The 23365-nt window shown below is 60.5% G+C and overlaps 5 protein-coding genes across 5 annotated transcripts; all 5 read right to left on the reverse strand.

The window, feature by feature from the left end:
* Window positions 1-1558: 1558 nt before the first annotated feature.
* Window positions 1559-5506, reverse strand: LMJF_14_0810 (putative kinesin; the record flags this gene model as incomplete). The annotated part of the gene is made up of 1 exon (XM_001687630.1): window positions 1559-5506. The coding sequence occupies one exon, from the start codon at window positions 5504-5506 to the stop codon at window positions 1559-1561; it is 3948 nt and encodes a 1315-aa protein (XP_001687682.1).
* Window positions 5507-6777: 1271 nt separating this feature from the next.
* Window positions 6778-8511, reverse strand: LMJF_14_0820 (conserved hypothetical protein; the record flags this gene model as incomplete). The annotated part of the gene is made up of 1 exon (XM_001687631.1): window positions 6778-8511. One exon carries the CDS (start codon window positions 8509-8511, stop codon window positions 6778-6780), a length of 1734 nt encoding a protein of 577 aa, XP_001687683.1.
* A 1453-nt stretch (window positions 8512-9964) lies between these two features.
* On the reverse strand, window positions 9965-12937 carry LMJF_14_0830 (putative protein kinase; the record flags this gene model as incomplete). The annotated part of the gene is made up of 1 exon (XM_001687632.2): window positions 9965-12937. One exon carries the CDS (start codon window positions 12935-12937, stop codon window positions 9965-9967), a length of 2973 nt encoding a protein of 990 aa, XP_001687684.2.
* Window positions 12938-14954: 2017 nt separating this feature from the next.
* LMJF_14_0840 (putative DNA excision repair protein) lies at window positions 14955-18713 on the reverse strand (the record flags this gene model as incomplete). The annotated part of the gene is made up of 1 exon (XM_001687633.1): window positions 14955-18713. The coding sequence occupies one exon, from the start codon at window positions 18711-18713 to the stop codon at window positions 14955-14957; it is 3759 nt and encodes a 1252-aa protein (XP_001687685.1).
* Window positions 18714-21586: 2873 nt separating this feature from the next.
* Window positions 21587-21934, reverse strand: SMP-3 (putative small myristoylated protein-3; the record flags this gene model as incomplete). The annotated part of the gene is made up of 1 exon (XM_001687634.1): window positions 21587-21934. The coding sequence occupies one exon, from the start codon at window positions 21932-21934 to the stop codon at window positions 21587-21589; it is 348 nt and encodes a 115-aa protein (XP_001687686.1).
* Window positions 21935-23365: the final 1431 nt, after the last annotated feature.

A 23365-nucleotide genomic window follows, 5' to 3' on the forward strand; every position in this document is an offset into this window, starting at 1 on the left:
CTCTTGCGCTGAAGACATGAGCCAATGCTACAGGCGCAAGGACAGAGGAGAACAGGTGTGGTGGTGGAAGTGGTGGGGCGATGATGATGCGTCGACCATCACGTTTGCTGCTTGGCTGTTGTGTCGCCGCCATACGTAGAGTGGAGCGCGAGAACAGAAACTGATCTTTAATGTGGGCATGTCCGTCACTTCTATAAATTGGAGGAGCGTACACAACCACATACCCACACGCGCCGAGACATGCGGGCACAAGCGCCGACAAGCTAGCGAACGCTGAAGAAGAGGTCACACAGAACAGCGATTTCTCGTCATGAGAGAACACGTGCACACACACACACACACACACACACACACACACACACACACACACACACACCTGCACACACATCAAAACGCCTCCACACAGACCAATGTGCAAAACAGAAGAAGACGAGAAACAACAACAACAACAGCAAAAGAGGAGAGGTGAAAAACGGAAGCACGGCACGGAGACATCTATCAAGGGCAGCACATCACCAACATACATCCAGATAAATATATATATATATATATAAACGAGAAAGAGAGAAGGCAGAAGCAAGGAGTGTGGTGGCACGACCCCCGCCCCGCCCCCCCGCAAAAACAAACAAACAAACAAACAAAACAAAAAAAAGAAAGCAGACACATGAGAGGTGGAGGAAAAAGAGGGGTGGGCGGTGTAAGGAGAGTGCGTGTTTTCCTCACTGCACCTTCTCGCAACGCGGATGGGGCGCCGCCACACGCTGCCTACCCTCTGTGCCAAGGCAAAAGTGACAACACCACACAACACGTGTACCACGGCAGCGACCTACCAGGGCAAGCTTACAGGAGAGAAAAGAGTAGAGGTTCAAGAAGGCAGGTTAAGTGGGTCGGTGAATGAATGTGGGTGGTGATTGGAGGTTGGGGCAAGTGCGGTGTTTGAGGCATTCCGCACTACTTCGGAAGACATGGAGAGAAAACGAAAGGGAAAGAAAGGAAGCCGAGTCGCTCTTGGCCGAAGACAGCACTAACTACATCATGGTACACCGCCTAGCAGTGAGAGAGGGGGCCAGGCCACACAGATTGGGAGGGGGGAGGATGAGGAGGAGGAGGAGGAGGGGGCGCTCAAGAGAAAAGTAAAACCCTCCTCCCTCCACAAAGTAAAATCAAACGAAAAAAATTGCGAGCAGTCACGGAACAAGAAAGAACCGAGAGAGACGCCGCAGCAGCACACACTCCATGCACCCTTCACTTTTGAAGAACACACACACACACACACACACACCAATCACAGACGAACATCACTGCGGAAACAGACTGAACACAGACAACTTAGCGCACAGGAACAACAGGACGACCAAACGACAAGAGATCCGTGCCCATGTGTGTGCACATGGAAGACGAGGAAACAGTGAGGAGAGAAAAACAGAAGCCACCAAGGGTGCTAAGGCTACGGTAGCCATCGGTATCACGATATCGTTGTTGGTGTCAAAAACCTTGGCTCTTCTGAGGGGCGGCGAGTGAGGAGAGGGAACAGCGTCGGGTAGACGCGCGCACGACTTCACCAGTACGACTGCGGGCTCAGTGCGCCCACTGCGGAGTAGTGATGAGCACACGACGGGGGTGACCCGCCCGCGTGCCTTTGTGCCCCCCCGTTCTGCTTTAGCTTCCGGCCAACCAATAAGGAGAGCGCATGCTCCGGCGAGGGTGCCACCGCCGCCGCTGCAGATGCCACCGCGCTCTCCGCGGCAGCAGCGACGGTCGCGTAGGGGAGACGGTGCCCTAAACACCCACGTGAGCTGTCGGCCGGAATCATGTCAGTGAGACCCTCGAAAACACTCATGCAGCCGCTCTCTAACCCGGCATCGTCATCGCCGCTAAAGGTTCGGGGATGCGATGCCGTGGGCGCCACATCACCGTCGCTCTCGCCTTCGAACGCGCGCTTCAGATCATCATCATCAGAGATGCGCACGTACCGGCACTCCTCACCGCTCTCTTCCCCGGCAGGGAGCACAGCGGCTGGTTGCCGGTGCATAGTTTTGCGGTCATCCACTGTTGCCGCTCCCCTGACACTGCTGCCACCGCCGTTGCTCGCCTGCTGCTGTTGTGGTGCTGGTAACGACGGCGATGGTGATAACCGGCAATCTTCACCCACCGCCCCGCTGCTACTGCTGTATTTGTGGTCTGTGCCTTGACTCGCCTTCGTTCTCTTCTTGTTTGGCCCTGACTCGACATCAACGGGGCTGCGGCGACGGCCACGCACCGCCTGGGCTTGACACGCTTCAGACATCCCCGGCGAGTTCGTTGGCCGCCGCGAGGACGTGGGAGTGGCTGCCTCGCCCTCGATTTCTGGCGCTTTACGAGGGTTGCAGCGGCTACTCTGCGGGGTGTCCGCGCGCTGCTGTTGCAGCTCCAGCACGTCAGCTTGCAGCAGTAGTACATCCAAGCCGCGAGGTTTGCGTTGCTGACCAGGACGCTGCCTACCCGCGCTGCTATCAGCGGCGCGCACAACCTGGTCGTCCTCGCCACCCTCTTTGAGGGACAAGGCACATGATGACGTGGCAACGCTGCTGCTGCCCTCTAGGGCGGCTCCTTCCGCAGTCAGGTAGGTGACTGTCTGGTAGAAGGACGGCACCTCATCCAATTCACTATCCCTCGCGACACCGCCGCCGCCGCCGTTGTGCAGCGCACTGAGCCCCGAGCGTCCGCCGACGGTAAGGGGTATCTCCGGTGCTTCCTCCTCCGTGGTGCTTGTCGTGAGCTTCGACAGGTCACCTTTATTTTGTTTCGACGGCGGCCTCCGGATGGGGGCTCTGTTTGAATAGCGGCTGCGCTGCGGGTGCTGGGATGGTGGATGCGGAAACCGCTGAGACCGCTCACTTGACAGGGAACGACGCGACAGCGGCTGCGACGCCCCTTCTGGTGGCAGTCCACTATTCTCGCGGCGCGCCTTACACGGCGCACTGGCGGAGCTGCCCCCGCGGAGATGAGGTAGCACGGCACCGGGGCGACACTTTTGTTCGCGGAGGTCGATGAGAGAAAGCGGTGTGCCACGCGCCACGGACAGCTTATGCTTGCGCGCCCCAGGCGAGTAGAAATCTGCTGCCACCGCATAAGCCACGGCGGTGTCCCTCCTGATCCCGCCGTCGCCACAGATTAGCCCCATGTGCTTTTTCGCCGACTGCTTCTTCTTGGCCGTCAAGGGGCTCCGCGTGGCGCTGACAGCTTCGCCGTCAAGGTAACGACCATCGGCAGAAAAGGGCGGCGCAGGCGCGGCTCTCGCACCGTTGGCGGCGGTGCCTTGGTGCAGCTGAGGAAGGCGGAGAGAGCGATCCGGTGGTGTGACATGACACGGCTTTGACGCACGCCCTGTCGACCTCGCTTTCTTGTCGCCGATCGCGTCTGCCGCGGAGCTGCTGGCCGTTATAGCCACAAGGGCGGAGCGGAGCGACTCCAATTCTTCCTGCTGCCGCTGCGCCTCTGCACGCCAGTAGGCCTCCCCAGCCTGGTGGCTCGCCACTGCCTTCCGCAGCTCCTCTTGCTGCGCTTCGCTGCTCTGCAGCCGCAACTCATACTTCTTCTCCCTCCCTCGCATTTCGCGCAGAAGTTGCTCGCTCAGCAGGATACCCTCCGTCAGCTCCGCGACGTGGGCCGGGTTCGGGGCCTTCCGAAGCTCCTCCTGCATCGCCTTGATCTGCTCGCGCATCTCGCGAATAATGAGGGCTGTCGGTGCCTCGTTCAGCCGCGCGTGGTTGACGACCCCGCGTGCGAGCGTGGCGTACCGCAGCGTCGACTCCGTTTCGCTGATGTTCGACGCGCTGGGCGAGACGTTGGCGCACATGACGGTGAGGCTGTTGCCGCCGAGGTTGTCGGAGAGGACGTACGTCAGCAGGCTCTCCCGGTACGGGATGACAGCGCCTTTTTTGACTTTGCCGCCGCCAGCGAGCGCCTGCGGGTTGCAGCTGCCACAGTTGTTCACCAGTCCGTCCAGCACCCGTCGCAGGGTGGAGAGGGAAGCGTTAATGCTGTTTGCCTCTGCGAGGTGTTTGCCGGTTGTCTTGGACTGCGTGTTGCGCTCGCTGCCGGCCAAATCGACGAGATTGATCTTGCTGCACGTTTCCAGCGCCACTTCGCGCCCCCGCACGCGGCCTCCCGTGCCTTCACGCTGTGTCACTTGGAACTGAAAAATTGCATGCGAGCGGCTTGACTTCGCGTTAATCGCCGTGCTGTACTGCGTGCGCAGCGCGTTACCGTGATGAAGAAACGCCTCGCACTCGGCCCACGTGCTCACCGGCACAGTCGTCAGTCCTTCCACGTAGATGCCCTGTGATGGGTGATGGCGCACCTTGAGCGTGCGGAACTCGTCGCTCTCCATATCCTTGTGGTCGAAGCGGCTGCGGTAGCGCAGGATAGCGTTCTTGGGCCTCTGCTTGAGCAGATCGCGCACCTGCTCGTTGTAGATCTCCATGTAGGACAGCTGCAGCACCACTGCCGCAGCCCGCGTGGACGGCGAGACCGCGCAGCCATCGTGGGCCTCGGCGTTGCGCATGGCGACTTGCGAGAGGAGCAGCTGACAGAGCCGCGGGATCAGCCCTGGATGCTGCGCGGTTCCCATCATGGTGTACGTTTTACCGCTTCCTGTCTGGCCGTAGGCGAACATGCAGGTGTTGTACCCCTGCAGCGCCGCGTCTACCAAGGGAATGGCGAGCTGCTCGTAGATGGCAACCTGCTCTGCCTCTGCCTGCCGCTCTTGCTCCGGTGTGTGTTCCGAAAACTGCGGCCACGAAGCGCGAGAAGGAAACGCGTTTTCCGTCGTTTCGTCGATGATGTACGGCTCACCACCGGCTGCCCGCGGCACTGCGGTGGAGGAGAAAGCGAGCCCGCCGGTCAGTCGTGAGTCCAGCTCCACCCTCGGCGTGAAGCTGCTGTAGACGTAATCGTACGTGAAGGCGTTGCGCGCCGGTGCCGTCGCGTTCGTGTCCAACGACGGCCTCTTCGGATTGAGCAGGACTATGGTTCGTCCGTTGCTCTCCACCTCCACGACGGGCAGCGGCACACCGTCGACGTTGGGCGACGCCTGAGACACGTCTGGAGGCACACCTCTAAGCTCCTGCGAGGGCGTGGCCCCAGCGTGCGTTGTGCTAATCAACGATGTGGCATTAGACGACTTGTGCTCTGACCCGAACGGCTGCCTCGAGGCTGAACGCGTGCTACCGTTCCGCCCTGCCGCGGCGTCCTCACGCTCCTCCGCGGCCACGCGCCGCTCCTGACGCCACTGGTGCACCTCTAACTCTGTGAAGGGGCGAATGCGAGCGGCGACAACGATGCGAAAGCCTGTCGCCATATCTGGCTTGACAGATCCAGCTCTCTTGCTTGCCGTTGTGACCGAGCGGGCATTGGACAACAACGGCAGACCGTCCTGGCGAAGGAGCTTGCCCACACTACTGCTGCGGATGCCGTCCCAATCATTGTCGTACAGAGGGCTGCTTGCGCCGCCTACGTCTTTCATCGCGACTACAACCGCAGTCCTGCAGAGCACGGGGTTGAGGGGAGGGAGGGCGGGAATTGTCTTCAGCAAGACGGTGCTACGATTAGCGTGATGGGCCTGTGCGTGTGAGTGGTGTGTGTGTGGGGGGGGGGAGGGGGGCGGGCTGGAGGGAGGGGGAGGCAATGACTCAAGCGACTTTCTGCCCCATCCGTTACACCGCCTTCTGCAAAACCTTCTGTTTCGCACTAACGGGTGTATGTGTGCGAGTGCGGATGACTACTTCTTTGGGTAGCTGCGGTGTGGGTGCGCGTGCGCACATGCAAACACATGAACCCCCACGACTTGCTTCTCCTTACGGTTGTGTAGCATGTGGGGTTCCCGCCATGGTTTCACAGCGGCACAAGCATACGTGAGCACAGACGATGGCAACAAGAGGGAGAGGCAGGGCAAAGGGGGTGTGGGAGGAGTGCTCGACGACGACTTCATCATGTCCTAGCAATAAACATGCACATACACACGCGCACATGCCGACACAGGTGCCGAGCTGCGTGCAGGGTGACACCTCTCATGCCACTCCACCCCCTCTACTATCGCCAGCTCACATGATCTTACTGGAATCGCTGAAGGTGGTGGGAAGCGGGAGAGGGGGGCAAGGCGAGCGTCATTGAATGAGCCCTGAATCGAGCCTGCCATTCCGCACTACGCTAACACTGCACCGGAAGAGTACGCGCGTGGTGAGAGTGAGGGGTCTTTCGTACTGGTTCAAAATCAGTTCTGGGTGGCCTCCGGCTCACCTATCCACCCACGCGTGCGTGTTTGCGTTCCAGTGAGCAAGATCGAGTGCGGGACTGAGCCGTGCCACAGAGACGGTTTCCGACGAAAAAACAAGCAGTAGAAAAGGCAGCGGCAACCTTCCTGCAACCCAGTCCTTGTGCGACTCGCACTTACCGTGGTGGTGACGATAGATGTACATGATGCGCCAAATGTGTGTGTGTGTGTGTGGAGTCGAAGTGAGTTGAGTGGGCGAGGCGCGAGGGGATGGGAGCGCACTGCACCTTTGTCGGGAAGGCTATTATACAATCTCTCCATTCCTTGCCTCCCTTTCTTGCTCGCCCTCTCTGCTCTGCCACCACCCCCAAATAACGCACACAGAGATGTTTGGGGAGGGGGGGGGGAGGGCGGCGGCGGCAGCGAAGACGGTGCAGCTTCCTGATGCAAGAGCCGCAACTTCTCCCTTTCCTGGTCTGCGCGCATCTCACTGCACTTCTCGTCTCCTTTCAGCCCTATTCGTTTTACATGGATGAGACCGTCGCCGTTGTCGCCGCTGCTGCTGGCTGGTCCGCCGCTGGTGCTGCAGCGCTACCGTCTTGCTCGACGGTGCTCGCTTCTGGCAGCGATGGCGGCTGTTGTTCCTGTTCCCGCTGTTGCCGGCGCTGCATCAACAGGCCACGTGCACTTCCAGCTGCAGGCCGCGAAGATGCTGTCGCTCCTGCTGAGGCTGTGGCCCTCGACGTGGTGGAATTGCGACTCAGGTGCTTCTCATTTGCGTATTTTATGGCAGATGCGCGCTGCGCCTGCAACCGACGCGACTGCTGTCGCACCACCGCAGCCTGGCCTTCGGCGATCTGCACCTTGCGCTCCAAGTTCTTCACTGCCTTCTGGAGCTCCACCTCCTCTGCCTTCTGCGCCATGTACTCCTCAATCTTGGGCACCTTGACGGCCTCCTGCTGTGCCTTGAGTGTCATGTGCTTCGACTCCGCCTGCACAGCCTCCGCCGTCGCCGTCGCGATCTCTTTCCCGCAGCGCGACAAGTATTCTGAGCGGCTCTTCGCCTCGCGCTTCAGCCGAGTCTGTTCGCTCGCCAGCTCGTTGAGTTGGCCCATGAGGTGGTTCAGCTGCTGCACCGTGCGCGTCGACGTGCCCTTTAGCTCCGCCAGCTCTTTGTTCTTGGCCTCCATGCGCTCGCTAAACTGCTTGTGCTCGATGCGCAGCTGCTCCATGTCAACGGCTTGGAATGCCTCACCGGCGGCGCGACGCTGCCGCACCAGCTGCTGTGCTCGTGCGATATCCTGCTCTGCCGCCTGGCATTGCACCTCCAGCTTGTCGAGATAGCTCACCTGAGTGCTGTGCCGGCGCTCTAGGTAGCGCAGCAGCTCGTCTGCGGTTGTCGCGACAGCCGCGGATGAGACCGTCAGCTTCTTCGCGTCCCCTAAAGGGTTGCGCCGGTGCGCGGAAACCTCCGCCGTGTCGTCCTCTGCGCCCCCGTTCCTCAGCACCTCTCGTTCGAACTGCAGCATCTCAAGGCGGAGCTCCTGCCGACGTCGAATGGCCTCCTCGACGGTGGCGACGAGCATCTCGTGCACGCCCTCCGCCTCCTTAGCGGCCTTTTCTTCCTGTGTGCGCAGCCGAGCCGTTTCCTGCCGCAGCAACACGGCCTTGTCGTCTACCCGCATGAAGGCATCTACGTCAGCGAGCGAGCGGCGACGGAAGCTGCGGCCGCGCCGACCGGTTCCGCTCGTGCTGCCGACTGTATCGGCCGCGCCGCCGCCAGATGTGCGCGAGGTGCCCATGGAAAGCTCATAGTCGCCGCCGAGAAGAAAAACGGTGGTATCTACTGGCGAGAGCGCACCTGAGCCGCTATTGTCGGCCGCATCGAGCTGAATGCCGGCGGATTCGGAGATATTGGGGATACTCACGGTGGCGCCACCACCTGGACGCCGCTGCTGCAGTGTCTGCACGTGGGAGCCAAGTACGTGCGTTTCTTCTTGCAGCGCTGACACTTCATTGGCAAGCTCCGTGACAGCCTCGCTGATGTCCTCCAGGTCAAACTCCGCGGCGTCGTCAGCGAAGACATCCGCGGAGGGGTACACACGGGTGTAAAACGCCACGATGAGAGAGTTGAAATCCTCGCCAGTGGCGCCGACGGCAGTGCCGGAGCTTCTGTTGCTGGCACTCCATCGTTGATTGCCCACGCTGCCGCTGGCACAACGTGTGCTGTGGGACGAGTAGCTTCCTTCTCTATCCATTGGCTACTACGGCTGATATTTTGGTTGTCGGTGATCACACACGCTTGACGGACGAGTAAGGTGGGCAAGTCGAGGAGATGGTGTATATATATATATATATTTATTTATTCGCATGATAGCAATGGTAGAGGTGGTTCCGTGTATGCGTACGCGTGCGGACATGCCCCCCCAAAAAAAAAAACAAAAGAAAGTAAAAGGAAGAGAACAGAGACCGCGAGGGAGACGGATGGCGATGGGGAGAGGAAGATGCCGGAATGCGCATCTCTTGCACGCCACACACAAGTGGTGGGGTGGGTGGGTGGGCGGGGTTTCAACCCCCGCCCCGCCCCGCCCCGCCTCCCCCCACCTCTTGCGTGTGGCGTCTGTGAGAGCTCGCGATGAGGGAGGAGAGGGCGGTGGAAACCAAGTCATTCCTCGCAACACAAAGAGAGGTGAAGCGACACCAGCACTGAGCCACGCGCTCGTTGAAGCGACACGCGCGTGCCCCCGCCTCCCCCCCCTTGCCCTCCTCGAGAGCGGCAGGCGAAGGCGGGTCTGCCGACGGCACACGCAGAGAGGAGGCGAAGGCGGCGCTGCACGGTCGACTTATTGTTTTGTCCTTCGTTTTGTTTGTTTGTTGGTTTGTTCTTGCCGTCGTTGTACGGCGTTGAGGTTCGTTGGCCTCCGACGCTTGGCGTCCAGCGTCTGCTCCGTGCTCTGCGTTCTCATTCTTGCGCGCAGCACAACCGCACAGAAGGGAGAGAGAGACAGAGGGAGATGTGTGTGTGTGTGTGTCGGGGGGGGGGAGGGCGGGGGTGCCAACACCTCTCAAACGCATGCATGGGCAGACGCAGGCCGAGTCAGCGCGGAGGGCGAAGGGAGGCATGAGCCGAGACACGAAATAAGTCGAGGTGGTGACGGTGGTGGTGGTGGTGGGGAAGGCACACAGGACGGCGTCTCTCGCCAGAGGACGACAAGAACGGCCACCACCACCGAGTAAAAAAAAAAGACGGGAAGCACAAAGACACGCACACGCACACAAATAATTGATAGTTGTCGTCGTAGTAGTACATGAGCCGTTGCACCGGCATCGGGGCACACACGAGCACCTACAAACCGCCCGCCCGCACGCAGGCCAGCCTGCCGGCTGGCCGAGAGGGGTGATACGAGGCGAACGCCACGGACTGGATAAGCGGCGCGCGAGTCCCCTCCCGTTTGCAGCGCTGCTTGCACAAGCACGTGCAACTCCAGCTTCGGAAGATAAACAAAAACGTGACAGCGAAAGCGAGGAAGAGAGAGAGAGAGAGAGCGTGGGTGAGAAAAAACGATCAACAGTGCATCGGCATCACATGCGCAACATAAACAGACCAACAGCGAGGGAAGGAGGGAGGAGAGATGGCCAGTAATTGGCTGGGGGAGGGTGTCAGCCTCCTGAGCGCAAAGACTGCGCACCTGCGTGTGGTTTGGGCCCGCTCTACTGCGGAGGCCCTGGCAATGGCGGAGGCGGAGCACTTCCCGCCTCCGTGTTGCCGCCGCCGGTGCCCGGAGCTGCCGACGGTGGCGCTACAGAGCGAGATTTGAGGGCCCGGATCGGCTCTAGGAAAGGGTGCTGGATCGCCTGCTGACAACTCACACGCTTCCGCGGATCGTACTGGAGCAGCTTGTGGATAAAGTCGCAAAAGACTTCGTAGGCAGCCTCGTCGTGGCCCGGCTGGCCAGCACGACAGCCGCGCGGGCCGCCCTTGTGCACACCAAGAATTTCTTCCAGAGAGAGCGGCGGGCTGTTGCTGCTACTGCCGGCCACAGCAGCGGCTGCCGCGCCCTCGCCCTCCACTCGCGGGGTCCGCAGGAAGAAAGGAGAGCCCATGGCGTGACCTGGTGCGCTCGACATCGGAGTGAGCCCCGGTGGGGCATCCTCTGCGGGGCCAATGCCGACGGTGGCGACACCGTGCGCCGACTCGCCGCCGCCGCTGTTGGTGGAGGGATCTGAAGGGCACGTATAATAAAGCTGCTTCCGCTTGGGGCTTGCTGCAATCATGTAGTCTGGCAGCGGACCGAGGATGGACGTGAAGTACGCTACCATGTCTCCCTCGTTTTTGCCGGGGAAGAGGGGCACCCCCGTGTGCATCTCCACCAGAAAGCAGCCAAGGGACCAGCGGTCAATCGCCGTCGTGTAGCCCAGCTCCAGGATGACTTCTGGGCTGCGGTAGTAGCGCGACTGGATGTACTTGGGCATGATGATATCCCCTCCCCTGTCGTCACCAGTGGCGGTGCCAGCCGCCGCCGCGACAGCGGGGGCCGCGTCACTAGCCTTCTTCACAGTGCCCGCCTCCTCGGCGGTTGGTGCTGCGACACCGCTTGCCAGCGCCGCATCTGTCGATGCGGTGGTCGACCCTGCAGTTGCCTGGGGCCGTTGCTGCGGCCCTTTGGGTGGCGACTGCGGCCCGCTACTGTCATCATCATCAGCGGCTGCGGTGGGCTTGACCCCGCCACTGGCACCTTCAGCAACCGAGTCCCAGGGCGGCCCTGACGAGCTGCTCGGCGACGTCGAGGGCAGCACCACCTGCGCCGGTGGCGGGTTCCATTGTGGCTGCTGCTGGTAGCACGCGGAGCCAAAGTCGATTACGCGCACCTCGCTGCGGCTCGGGTCGCGCAGCAGCACGTTCTCCGGCTTCAGGTCGCAGTGAATGATGGGTGGCTGATGCTGCTCCAGCACCAGCAGCACCTTGATCATCTGGTAGGCGAACTTGCGGGTGAGGTCGAGGCTGACGCCGTTGTACTTGGTCAATGTGATGAGGCGGTAGAGACTGAAACTGAGCGGCTCGAAGACCAGCACCATATGACCCTTCCACAAGAAGACCTTGCGCAGCTGCACGACGAGGTTCTGCAGCGCCGGGTCGTTGTTCAGGTGCGCCACCACCTGCGCCTCAAACCAGCCCTGACTCTCAAAGTAGGGACCGCTGCGGATCACCTTGACGGCGACAGCCTCGTGGTACTTTTGGTCGACGCAGTGCAGCACAGTGCCGAAGCTGCCCTTGCCGATCACCTCCCTCACCACGTACCGCTCCGCGATCTCTTCGCCTGGGTACGGCAAGTAGTGCCCCGCGGCGTCCTCGTACTTGCGCGCCGCGTACTTGGCCGGCGCCGTCAGCAGCAGCTGGCGCTCTTGGTAGAAGAGGGTGTTGATGGCTTCGTAGACGGACATGATGTTCTGCGAGAGGGCCACTGTTGGCCTCTCCTCGCCGTTGGGGCGCATGAGTCGCACACTTGTGGCAGAGGCAAGTGAAAAACCGCCGCTCGTTGTGCCTTGCACTTTCTGCGAAGGGGATGCCGCTCCTGCTGTCGCTGAGGTCGCCACGCCGGATGCCGACGGAGGCGGTGGCATACTTGAAGCACTGCCGCCTGCTGCGGCGCCACCTCCACCACCTCCCGCTATAATTGCTGGAGCAGCGGCTGCGCTGCGGCGTGGCGAGGAGGCGCCACCGTTTCCGCCTCTGCGGGATGGCTGGCTGGCATGGCTGGAGATGACCGGGACGCCGCTGCTCGCCAACGGGGCGGAGCCTGCCGATGCTGCTGAAGGCGGCGGCAGCGGTGGTTGGGGCCATGACGGGGACGACGACGCGCTGCAATTTTCCGGCAGGGTCGACGGCGGACTTGTGACCAGAGCAGCGGCGGTCTCGGGCACCGAAGAAGCTGCAGGATGCTCCGACGAGGGAGCTGTGGAGGCATCGGCACGCGGTCGCTGCTGTAGGTGCTGCGCTTGTGACGTGTGGTGCCGGGGCCCTGGGGAACCGTTGCGGCGACTGCCACCACCGCCACCGCTTCGACCACTACCGCTACGTCGCCGCCGATCACTAGGCCCACCAATCCCACTTGCACCCCGCCAGTAGGCGTAGTTGCTGCCCACTGGTATAGCCCCACTTGCCACGGCTGCAGATGTAGGGGGGTCAGTGGGCATGCTGGCCCCCACGGTAGAGAGTGGCGAAGCGTACTGTGCGCTACCCAGCGAGGAAGAGACGGTGGTGGAAGGGCCACTTACGCCAGCGCTCCGAGCCAAGGACGACGACGACGGGAGCTGAATTTTCTGTTGTCGCGACGGCTGTGCGTGGTGGTGATGGTGTCGCACAGGCAAATGCGCCGAGCCCGGCTGGTCGTAGGCGGCACCACCACTCGCACTGCCTGGATGCCGGAATCCAGCGCCGCTGGCCGACGTGTCCACGTGCCCGGGTGCAGTGCTGATACGCGGTGAGGACGCCACCAATGAAGCAGACCCTGTGGCGGCGGCGGCGGCCGCTCTACCGTCCGATCGGAGCGGAGGCGGCAAAAGAGAGGATGCCGCCAACGCTGATTGCTGCGCGTGCCGCTGCTGAGCTGAAAGCTGGCGGCCACCTGCCCCGCTGCCACCGCTGGAGCTACTGGCCGCACCCTGCAGCTGCTGGTACGACATCCTCAAAAGCACAACAACACAAAAAAACGCCCGCGGAGAGACCGGGAGACCCAAAACGGGGTGCGAGACACGGACGCGCTGCCTTCGCGTCTTCGCCGCCCAACGACCTCCGAAAGCGGTCAGCGATAACGCTCTCACACCGTGAGATGTGCAAGGCGTGCACGTACACGTACACACAAGGAGAAGAGGCGAACGAAAGAGCGACGACACGTCTGTCCTGCATGCGCGCGTCGCTGTCGTAGCCGGTTGTCTATGCGTGTGTGCAAGCGTGTGCTGTGCCCTCCACCCCACCGATACACCTTTTCCTCCTCCCCCTTCGCCTCACACTGGTGTGTCTCTAGATAACGTAAATGCACACGCACGCACACGTAGCGCTGCGTCTATCGTTGGTACGTAAGGAACGACTCTAAGAAAGGACGAAAGGGAGGGGACGGTGGGGTGAGGGGAGTAAGGGGACAGGAGACGAGTAATAACAATGAAAGAAGAGACAGAGAGCGTCAATGAAGATGCAGGCCAACAACCAAACGGGTGAGGAAAGGCACGACAAGAACACGCGACGACAACCACAAAAAATAAGCACTCGACGATAGAGAACGAGAGCTGTGTGTGTGTGTGTGTGTGAGTGGCTGATGGGAGCTTGCGGTCGCGGCGGCGAAGGGAAATGAAAAGGGAGGAGGAGGAAGAGGGGGAGAGGGAGGGAAGAAGGAGCGCCTGTATGTTTGTGTATGTGTGTATGCGGACGTTAATCTAAACCCTCAAAGAGACGGGGTCGCAGCTGGACAAAGAACGCAAGAAACAGGTAGGGAAAGGGGGGAAAGAGAGGGAAAGGGAGGGAAAGGGGGTAGAATGACAAAAAACAGAACAAAACACTTGACTGTATCAAAGAGCCGAAAGGCGAGGGTCTCTCGCGGGCTCGCTCTCTCACATTCCCTCTATTATCTCGCTCTATCGCCGCTCGCGTTGCTTTTCTTTGTTGTTGTTCGTCTACGCGTGTGTGTATGTGCTTTGTGTGTGTGTGTGTGTCGGTGTGTGAGGGTGCTGGTGTTGGTAGGCTTATCCGCGTTTTCAGACACGACAGTGCTGTGAGTGTGAAGGAGGGCCCCCCTCCCAAGTGCACCCGAGACCCCTGTACTGACGTTAGAAAATAAAAGGGAGGAGGAGGAGGCATTGCAAGTGGGGTGGAGGGTGGAGGGTGTGTGTGGGGAGGAGGAGGAGGAGGGGGAGGCGGGCGCTTGTGTGCGCGTCGCGTTGTTTTTCCCGTTTGCCGTCGAGCAGCGCACGCAACAGATGCGGGAGTGTCGGGCATGTGGGGTTTCGCTGCGGGAGAGGTGCTTTTCATTGCTGCCACTCCCGCTCACGCCGCGGAGAGCATCTTCCTTTTTTTTCTGAGTGTTTTTTTTTTTGCGTTTTTGTGGGTGTATGTGAGGGAGGCGAGAGGAGGGGAGGGGTGATGACGTTGCATCACCTTGCGGCTTGCGCCGCACGTTCGCAAATAGGTGCACGCTTGTGTGGACGCTGAAGAGGGAAAAGGCACGCATGATCGGCACGCACGTACACATTCAGACAGAGAGCAGCAGCGTAAGAGACGTGTGGGGTGCCACCGGAGGGGGCGAGCCTGAAGGTGTGCCATGCGATTTGCTTTCCCCCACAATCAAGCGCGCATTGCCACGGAAACCGGTGATGATGTTCCTTACGCGCGTCTTTCCTCTCCAAGCACACACACACACACACAGAGAGAGAGAGCTTCCCCTCTCCCGATGATGATCCGCAAGACAGAAGGATCCACATAAGAGGAATCCCACCCCCAAATCGAAACGAGCGCGAGGACTGCGGAGTACAGACATCTCGCCACCACGCCGCGTACTCGAGCAAGCAAAGGCAGGAACAAGTCGTAAACAGTGACGGAGCACGAGGTGAGGAGCACGGCACAGAACGCGAGAGGGAGAGAGAGAGAGAGAGAGTGGAGAGGTCATACACACGAGTAGAAAGCTGGAAAATGATGACGTTGTTTCTCGGACTACTCATGCCGACGCTTCTGCGACGCCGCTGCTGCTGCTGCTGCTGCTGCTGCTATCTCTTCACGATAGTAACGCGCCTTCTCCTCTCGGTCTGCCGCATCCTTCGCCTTCTTCTCCCCAATCGCTTGCAGCAGGCTATACTGGCGTTGCTGCTCTCGCATCGCCTCCGTCGTGAGCGCCGAGGAGGACACGCGGCGCATCATGTCTTCGGCCTTCTTGCGTGCCAGGTGGTGCGCAACGCGGTCGTGCCCAGCCACAGAGACGTCCTGGCAATCCACCAGTTTCTGCAGCATCTGTGTCTCACGCCACACCTCCTTGCCCTTGCTCGTCTTCTTATTTCTGTCGCCCATTCCAGGGATACCGACTGGACTGCCGTCCTCCTCCGCGCCTCCCGTATCGTCAGGGTCAGCACCGACCTCGTCGATGCCGTCCTCGTTCTTAAGAGGAACCAGCATGCCAAAGTCGCGCTCTTTTCTCGGCTGTTCCTCCTTGCTTCCCGCGACGCCCATGTTTCCTTCACTCATGTCGGTGTCGGTGTCGTCGTCATCGTCGACGCCAGGAACTGCATTGCCATACTCCCCCAGTGCCGCATGTCTGTCACGACCACGCGCGCGGTCGCGGTTGCCGGCCGAGACGCTATTCAGGTGGTGCGCGGCCAGTAAGTACCGCTTATCCACCGGCACGCGGTTTGCGTACTCGGAACCGAGTAGGAAGCTCTCCATGAAGCCGTCTTGTACATCAAAGAAGCGTTGCAGCTCCGGATCCTTGAGTACCTTGTCCGTCACGTACATCTTCGCCAGTTGCCGCCGCAGGATCGACTCCTCCACGCTGCCACTTGTGATGAGGCGGTAGACGCACACTTCTCGCTTCTGGCCAATACGCCAGGCCCTCTCACGCGCCTGAACGTCCGTGATTGGGTTCCAGTCCGGATCATAGATGACGACGCGGTCGGCGCCGATGAGGTTGACGCCGATGCCGCCGACACGCGTCGTCAGCAAGGCGACAAAAATGGAGTCGTCTTCATTGAAGCGGTCCATCAGCTCCTGCCGATAATGGCTGTTCGTCGCGCCATCCATGCGAATGTAGCTGTAGGCTTGCTGCTCGCACATGTTCTCGATAATATCGAGCATTATGCGGGTCTGCGAGAAGACGAGGACGCGGTGGCCGAACGACTGCCACTCCTTCAGCATCATGAGCAGCGCGTTCAGCTTCCCGCTGCCGAGGAGGTCGACGGGGTTGTTGCTGCGGAAGGAGCGGTGCTGACCAGGTCGTGTCGCCGAAATAGCAGACAGCTTCGCCGCCGCGCCACGACGAGCAAGCATCATACGGTCCTCCTCGTCTGCGCCTTGTTGCACAGCGTAGATGTCGGCGTGGTTGCAGATTTGCCGCAGTTGATTCATGAGGCGGAACGACTCCAGCCGCACGCCGCTGCTGTGGCGGCGAGACGCCATGTTTGCCCGCAGCCCTGCCACGTGCAGGGAGCCAGTGCTATCGCGCCCGTCGCGGTCGAGGCCACCGTTGCGCGAGCCGAACATTGCTGTCTGCGCAAAGAGTCGCTGCACCGCGGGCGAGGACAGCACCTGCAAATACTGGTCGAGCTGCTTGTCCGCAAGCGGCACTCGCAGCACGCGCTCGTACTTTGGCGGCAAAGACGTGTTCACCTGGCGCTTCAGCCGGCGAAGCATGTACGGGGCGATGTGTGCCTGCAGTGCCTTTGCACACTCAACGGCGGTTGCCAGCGACAGCGGGCTCGCGCGCGCGTTGCGGCTCTGCGCGATCGGCGTCTCGAATTCGTCGATGAAGCGACTCATCGTGCCGAGAAGGCCAGGGCGCACAAAATCAAACAAACACCACAGCTCCTTCAGCGAGTTCTGGATGGGGCTCCCGCTCAAGATCAAGCGGTGCGGCGTCGTGAAAGACTTCGCGGCGAGCGTCGCGCCAGCCTCCGGGTTGCTAATCTTGTGCCCCTCGTCGAGGATAACGTACTGGAAGCCCGTGCGATGCAGCAAACCGCAGTGCACGCGCATCGCCGCGTACGTTGTGATGACCACGGCTGGCGTGCCTTGAACTGACTGCAGCAGCGAGTCACGCGTCGTGTCGCTGCCGCTGCTCTCGTGCATGACGCACGAGCGCACGTAGGGGGCCCAGCGGTGCAGCTCCGCCAGCCACTGACGAAGCACCGTCATCGGCGCCGCAATCAGCACCGGCCCGCGCAGCATGCCGGAGTGATGCAGCGCATTGATCATCACTGCCACCTGGATCGTCTTGCCGAGGCCCATCTCATCGCCGAGGATACCGCCCGTGCGGCGGGAGTGCAGAGTGAGGAGCCACAGTAGTCCCTCTTGCTGGTAATCGAGTAGGCGGTTGTAGATGGCGGCATCCATGCGCACACCGGGCAGCAGCGTCGCCTCCTCCATCTCCCATACAACTTCCTCGCTCGCCGAGACGGTCGTCGACGATGCTGAGCCGGCGCGCTCCCGCTGCTGCTGTTGCTGCTGCGAGCTCAGCGATGTAGATGGCGTGGCCTTTCCGCTACGTTGAGTATAGCCGCCAGTGAGCTGGGTGGAGGCCCGACTCACCACCGCCGCGACTGCCGCGTCGTCGTCGGCCTCCATGAGTGCGTCCACGTCAATCACGTCGTGCGCCCCTTCCTCTTCCTCTGTCTCCACCTTCACCCCTGCCCTCGGGAGGCGACGGGTACGTTCGCCGCCCTCTGCCTCTTTTGTTGCGGCTCGAGCCTTGGCTGCAGCTGCGGCTGCTGGCGTGAGTGCCCCGGCAACGTCATCACCGCCAGGCTCTTGCTTCACCTGATGCGCATGGCCGTCTTGCTCGCCTTCCGCCTTGACGCGCGTCTCGGCCAGCTTTTCGATCGAGGACGACAACGACTGCGAAGGCGCGTCACCGTCGGTGCCCAGGGCAACCAGTCGACGCTGCTCCTTTGCCACTGCCTCCAGTCGCTGTCGTTTGGTGACGCGCTCAACGTAGCGCTGCATCTCCGAGTCATCCTGGTAGCGGCGCTGCTTCGAGCGGATGTCCGCGCGCGTCACTTGCACCCGACTCAGCGAGGGCAGCACTTCGCCACCGCTGTAGTCGCTCTGCGTGATACCCTTCAGGTGAGTCGGCGCTCGATACAGCACGCGCGTCGTGGTCATAACAGTTGGCGATGATGCTGAAAGACTGCCTCCCGCCAGCGCACCCCCGTTCACGCTCGTGTTTGCGCGTGGGGGTATAGTGGAGGACGATGACGCGAGAGGCACAGGTCGGCCGGTGGTGCTGTTTGCACGCACGACTCTTGTGACGTCGGCTGCCGCGCGCTCTGCCTCGTCCTCCTGCTCGAGCCGCTTCGCTTCTGCAAGCCGCGCAGCTTGGCGTTGGTCAACCTCTTTTTGAAGCTTCTGCACCGCCGCGTCAGCGCGCTTGAGCTCGCGTTCCGCAGCGTTGAGTTGGAAGCGAATGTCGGACACCCGCCGCGGTGACGGCGTCGCCGGACCGGACGACTTGTTGCGCTGCGCATCACCCAGCAACCCGGACGACTCCTGTGCAGCCGCCAGCTGCGCCTCGCTCAACTCTAGTTGCAGCTTCCCCACAGCGTGCTCCGCCTTTTCCAGCTCGCGCCAGCTCTTCTTGAGCCGCTCCTCGTCCTCGAGCGCTTCTCGCGAGGACTGGGCAACGACGCGCGCCGCCACGTCCATGCGCATCTCTTCCTCATCTTGGAAGACGCCAAACCGTTGCTGCAGTGACGCCAAATCGTCGGCCATGCCGCTACGGAGTGTGCGTGATTGCGTGTGAGAGTCCACACGTATAGGGGTTTCAGGAAGCGATGAAGAGGGACAGTGAAGAAAGGTATGCGCTTGCACGGCCGCACGCGCAGCCACTCACAATGTCGAGTGTGTGTGTGTGTGTGTGTGTGTGTGTGTGTGTGTGTGTGTGTGTGTGTGTGTGTGTGCGTGAGCGTGCACGTCAAGCTGTCTTTTTCCAGTGGCCGTCAAACACACATACAAAGGAGGAAGCAATGGTGATGAGGTGCGGATGAGCTGATATATCTACAGAGGCATTATATGTATATATATGTGTGTGTGTGCACGTACCCGACACCCCACCTCTCTCGCTCGCTCGCTCACTCGCGCTCTGGGCAACGCGCAGTGGTTAGATGAATGTGTCGGGAGAATGGCAAACAGAAGAAAACGCTACGAGCAAGGAAGGGGGCGGGTGGGCGGTACACAGGGACGGAGTCTGTACAGTCCACCGGCTTACCCACCTCTTGCGCACCTTTTATAGCGTCACCGGTGTCCAGCATGCATGAGTGTATCTGCGTAGGGAGGAGAGGAGGAGGAAGCCAGAGAGAGGGAGAGAGAGAGAGAGAGGAAAAGGGCAGCGGGTGAGCGTCTGATACTTTGCGGCAACAATGCGTCTCATGCGGGGCACGGTCATTTTTTTTTCGCGCCGGCGTGCCGATTGGGGGTGGGGGAGGAAGGAGGGATCGGGCTCCAGTCCTCGCGCGCGCGTCTTTTGCACTGCTGGCGCACTCCTCATAGAGGCAACAAGCAAGCGATGCGGAGCCGGCAGGCACGCGCACGCGCAGGATTACTTCACGCTGCCACTTGACGGGACATCTCACTTGCATGAAAGGAACGATTTTTGTTTTTGTGCTTGAGAGGGGTTCAACATTGTTTTTTTTTTCTTCAGGAAATGCGAAAGGGGCCAGCGATGGCGTAAGGCCGAAATCGGGGTTGGTGTTGTGTGTGGAGTGAGGCGTGTGTGTGTGTGTGTGTAGGGGGGGGGTGCGAGAGCACCTCTCTCGCCGCGTCCGTCTTGCCTTCGCTCGTTCCGTGCAAGTATCCTTCAGTCCTTCGCTATTTCTTGCTACTTCGTGTCCCTCTCGCGAGCCCATTGTATCAGAACCGGGAAGCGTGAGAGTGGCGTTATCATGCGACCCAACCCAAGCTCTCCCGTTCCCAACGGAAAAAGAAAGAGAGGGGCAGGGCAGGGCAGAGATGCACACATATGGAGAAGGGGGAATGAAAGGAGCGAGCACGAGGGAGAGGAGGGTGGGAACGAGAAGAGGAGGACTGCGCGCACGACGCCCGAGCAACACGACAACAACACCGCGGAAACACACACACACACAAAGTAAAAGAAAAGAGATAAAGAGATAGAGAAGGGAGTACATGATCCACACGCATGATGAACGCCCACTTGCACTGCTACCGCTCTGCACATACACAACCTACAATGCACACACACACACACAGAGAGAGAGAGAGGAAGACTATGGGGAGGGTGAAGAAGGAAGGAAAGAGAGACGAAAGGAAGAAAGGGGCCTCAAGGGAAGAGGCGGCCTTCTCATCCCCTCAGTTGCCTTTGTTGTCTACGGGGTCAGTGGACAGGTGTTACTGCTGCAACGGCGGCGTTCTTTGCATATTCGCATGTGCCAGTAACACTGCGTGTGTGCATTTGTGTATGTATGTGTGCGTCGGTGGGCCTTGAGAGGTGCAGAGCGTGTATCTGACATGCACGTCCTCCGACGTGCACTGTACCGCTCGACTTGTTTTGCGCCTCCTCCCCGTCGCTTCACCCTTGCATACGATCTCTGCCGCGCTTGTGAGCCTCACAGGCGCCGACGGCAAGCAACGAAACATGCACGGGCTCCTTCCGAAGAAGGGATGGAAAGAACGAGGGAGGCTGGGAGGAGGAGGAGGAGGGCAGATCAGCCGTGTATCACACATACGTACATATACACCCGCATCCACACACAGAGAGAGAGAGAGAGCGCACAGTTGAATATAAAGAAGCACGAAAAACGCACGCAAACAACAACCGTACATGTACACATATATACATACCTGCATACATATATACATACGTACATACATGGATACACACAAGCACACGTACGCGAGAACTACAGCTGGAAAGGGGACAGAGTGGTGGTGGTGATGGTGGTGGTGGTGAGGTGGGGAGGGTCGAGTAAGCGCGCGAGAGAAAGAGGGTGGTGGCGGTGGTGGTGTTGTCTAATGGGATCCGGGAGGAGAAGAAAGAAGAAAAAAAAAGACGCACATGAAGATGGAAAACAAGAGAGAGAGCACAACACACAACACACACACACACAGCACACACACACTGAGGCAGAAACGAAAATAAGAAAGGGGGCGGAGATGCGGATGCGGGTGCGGATGCGGGGGTGGAGAGGCGGAGAGGGAGGGAGGGAGGGGGGGCGAGTGGACGGAGCAAGCAGGTAAGCACGCAGCTATACAGACACACACGCATATACATCTATATCCAAAGCGTGTTCGGCGAAAAGGACGGGTGCAGGAACACGAGCAGAGAGGGAGAAAGAGGGCGAGCGAGTCTCCGGCACACACACACACACAAAACGTGCCCACAGGGGGGGGGTACTCGCCTTTCCGCCATCTGCACATCGTCGTGCGCTCGACTCTTCGGGGGCACTCTTCCCCTCCTCCTCTCTCACTGCCGTGAAGAGACGAGAGGTCAACGAAAGGAGAGGAGGACAGAACGAAGTCGATGAGCACCGCGCACACAAACACCATGCGAACGCCACTACGCACACGCCCTTACCGCCTCTCTCTACATGTCCGTAGCTGCCTCACGTTGCCAGCTCGAAGGTGCCCCCTCACGCCTTCGCAATCGGGTTGGCCTCGAAGCTGATCTTGAAGCCGTTCGGCTCGCCCTCGATGAACATCTCCGTCGTCGTCGGCGCAATCTCCAGCTCACACTTGAACTCGCCAGACTCCTCGTCTTTTTGCATTGTCGTGTTGCCGATGGCCTCGATCTTGCTGTCCTTGCCGAACGCGACCTTCACCACCATTTGGTAGTTCGTGGTGTCGTTGTAAAACGCCCACTTGCGCTCCTCGTCGTTCACGATGCGGAACAGCAGCCCGTTGCCGTTGTCCTTGAAGCACTTCACCACGGTGTTGCCGCTGTAGCCGGGCTGGCCGTTCTCGTATTTGATCTCAGACATGATGGTGGGTAGGGGCGTGGGATAGGAGGGGGAGGGGGCGATGAGGAGAGGGAGGGCGATGGGGGTGTGTGGCGGGGATGTCGCTGGTAGAGTGAAAATCCTGAGGAAGCTTCACGATGCGTGTTGTGGTGCGTGCGTGTTGTTCAGAGCACAAACGCGTACGAAGGGGAGCAGGCAGAGGAGACACAAAAACAGCAGCAAGGAGTAACAGGAAGCGGTGCTCGCAGGGAGAGGTCACGCAGCGAGCGCGAGCGTGTCGGCAAGTCCACGATGAACCGCGCACGGGCAACTCCCCTCGGACAGGGTAACGTAGGAAGGGTCGAGGGAGCGAGCGGCGAGAGAGAGAGAGAGAGACCAGCGATGTCGCATCACCCTCTTTCGCTGTCACTATCGTGAGACGGAGACAGGGAATCAGAAGAGGGAGGCGGAAGCGGCACAGCGCCCGCAAAAAAAAAAAGGGTGCGCACATGTCGATATGCGCGTGTGTTACCTTTCGTTGGACTCCATCCCCGCAGTGGCGGCGCTCAATTGCGTCATGCGCCTGCCGCATCTCCTCCAAGAGCATCACGGCCGAATAACGCAGCAAAGACAAGTCGTACTCGAACCGGCTGCCCATCGACTGGTCCGAGCGCACCACCTCCGTGGAGGTGCCACGGTAAACCATCGCGGGAACGAAGGAGGGTGGTGGTGGCACACGCAGAGTCCTTCGGGGGCACATCACCGACGCCACCAGCAATCATGACGATGCCGGTGCTTGCCTTCTTCGCCTGCGCGTAAGTGCACATGATGCTGCCGATGCAGCCCGAGCCGCTGATGCAGATGAACACATCTCCGGCGTGCATGCGAGGCGTGCCGTTGTCCCGAAGGGAATGCGTCCGCTTGCCAACGAGCGCGAGTCGCATCGCGAAGGTGCGCGCGGAGATGCCATCGCGTGCGCATCAGAGCACCCAACTGCTGTCATGGCACTTCGTCAGTGCCTCCGAGAAGTCGCAGCGTTGGGTGACGTCCTGCTTGACAGGAGCGGCCTCATGCTCGCGGACCAACGTCGCGTACGCAGCTTTTGTATGCGCCCTGCATGGCTGGTTGCGCAACTTCGGGTCCGGTGCTTCGCTGTAGCGGGGGGCGCTTGCAGTGGTGGGTGTCTGGTAAAGAGTGAAAACTCTCAGCCGTAGGGACAGGAGGAGGAAAGAAGGAGGAAGAGCGAGATGATCGTGCGAGGCCTCGGAGATTCGCAAACGCCGAAGGCGGACACGTGCCACGAGGGGGGGGGGGTAGGGTAGGGTGAAGCTGAGGAGGGCACACCATGGCCGCGAAACAGGAGGAGGTCGCAGCGTCCTAACCAATATCATCCAAGCTCTTGCCCTGCCGTGCCGCCCCCCTTTTGGCGAGGCACGGGAGTGGATGCAGAGGAGGAAAGCACAGACCGCGCAA

This window comes from Leishmania major, chromosome 14, assembly GCF_000002725.2.
Source record: "Leishmania major strain Friedlin complete genome, chromosome 14".
Classification (NCBI taxonomy): domain Eukaryota; phylum Euglenozoa; class Kinetoplastea; order Trypanosomatida; family Trypanosomatidae; genus Leishmania; species Leishmania major.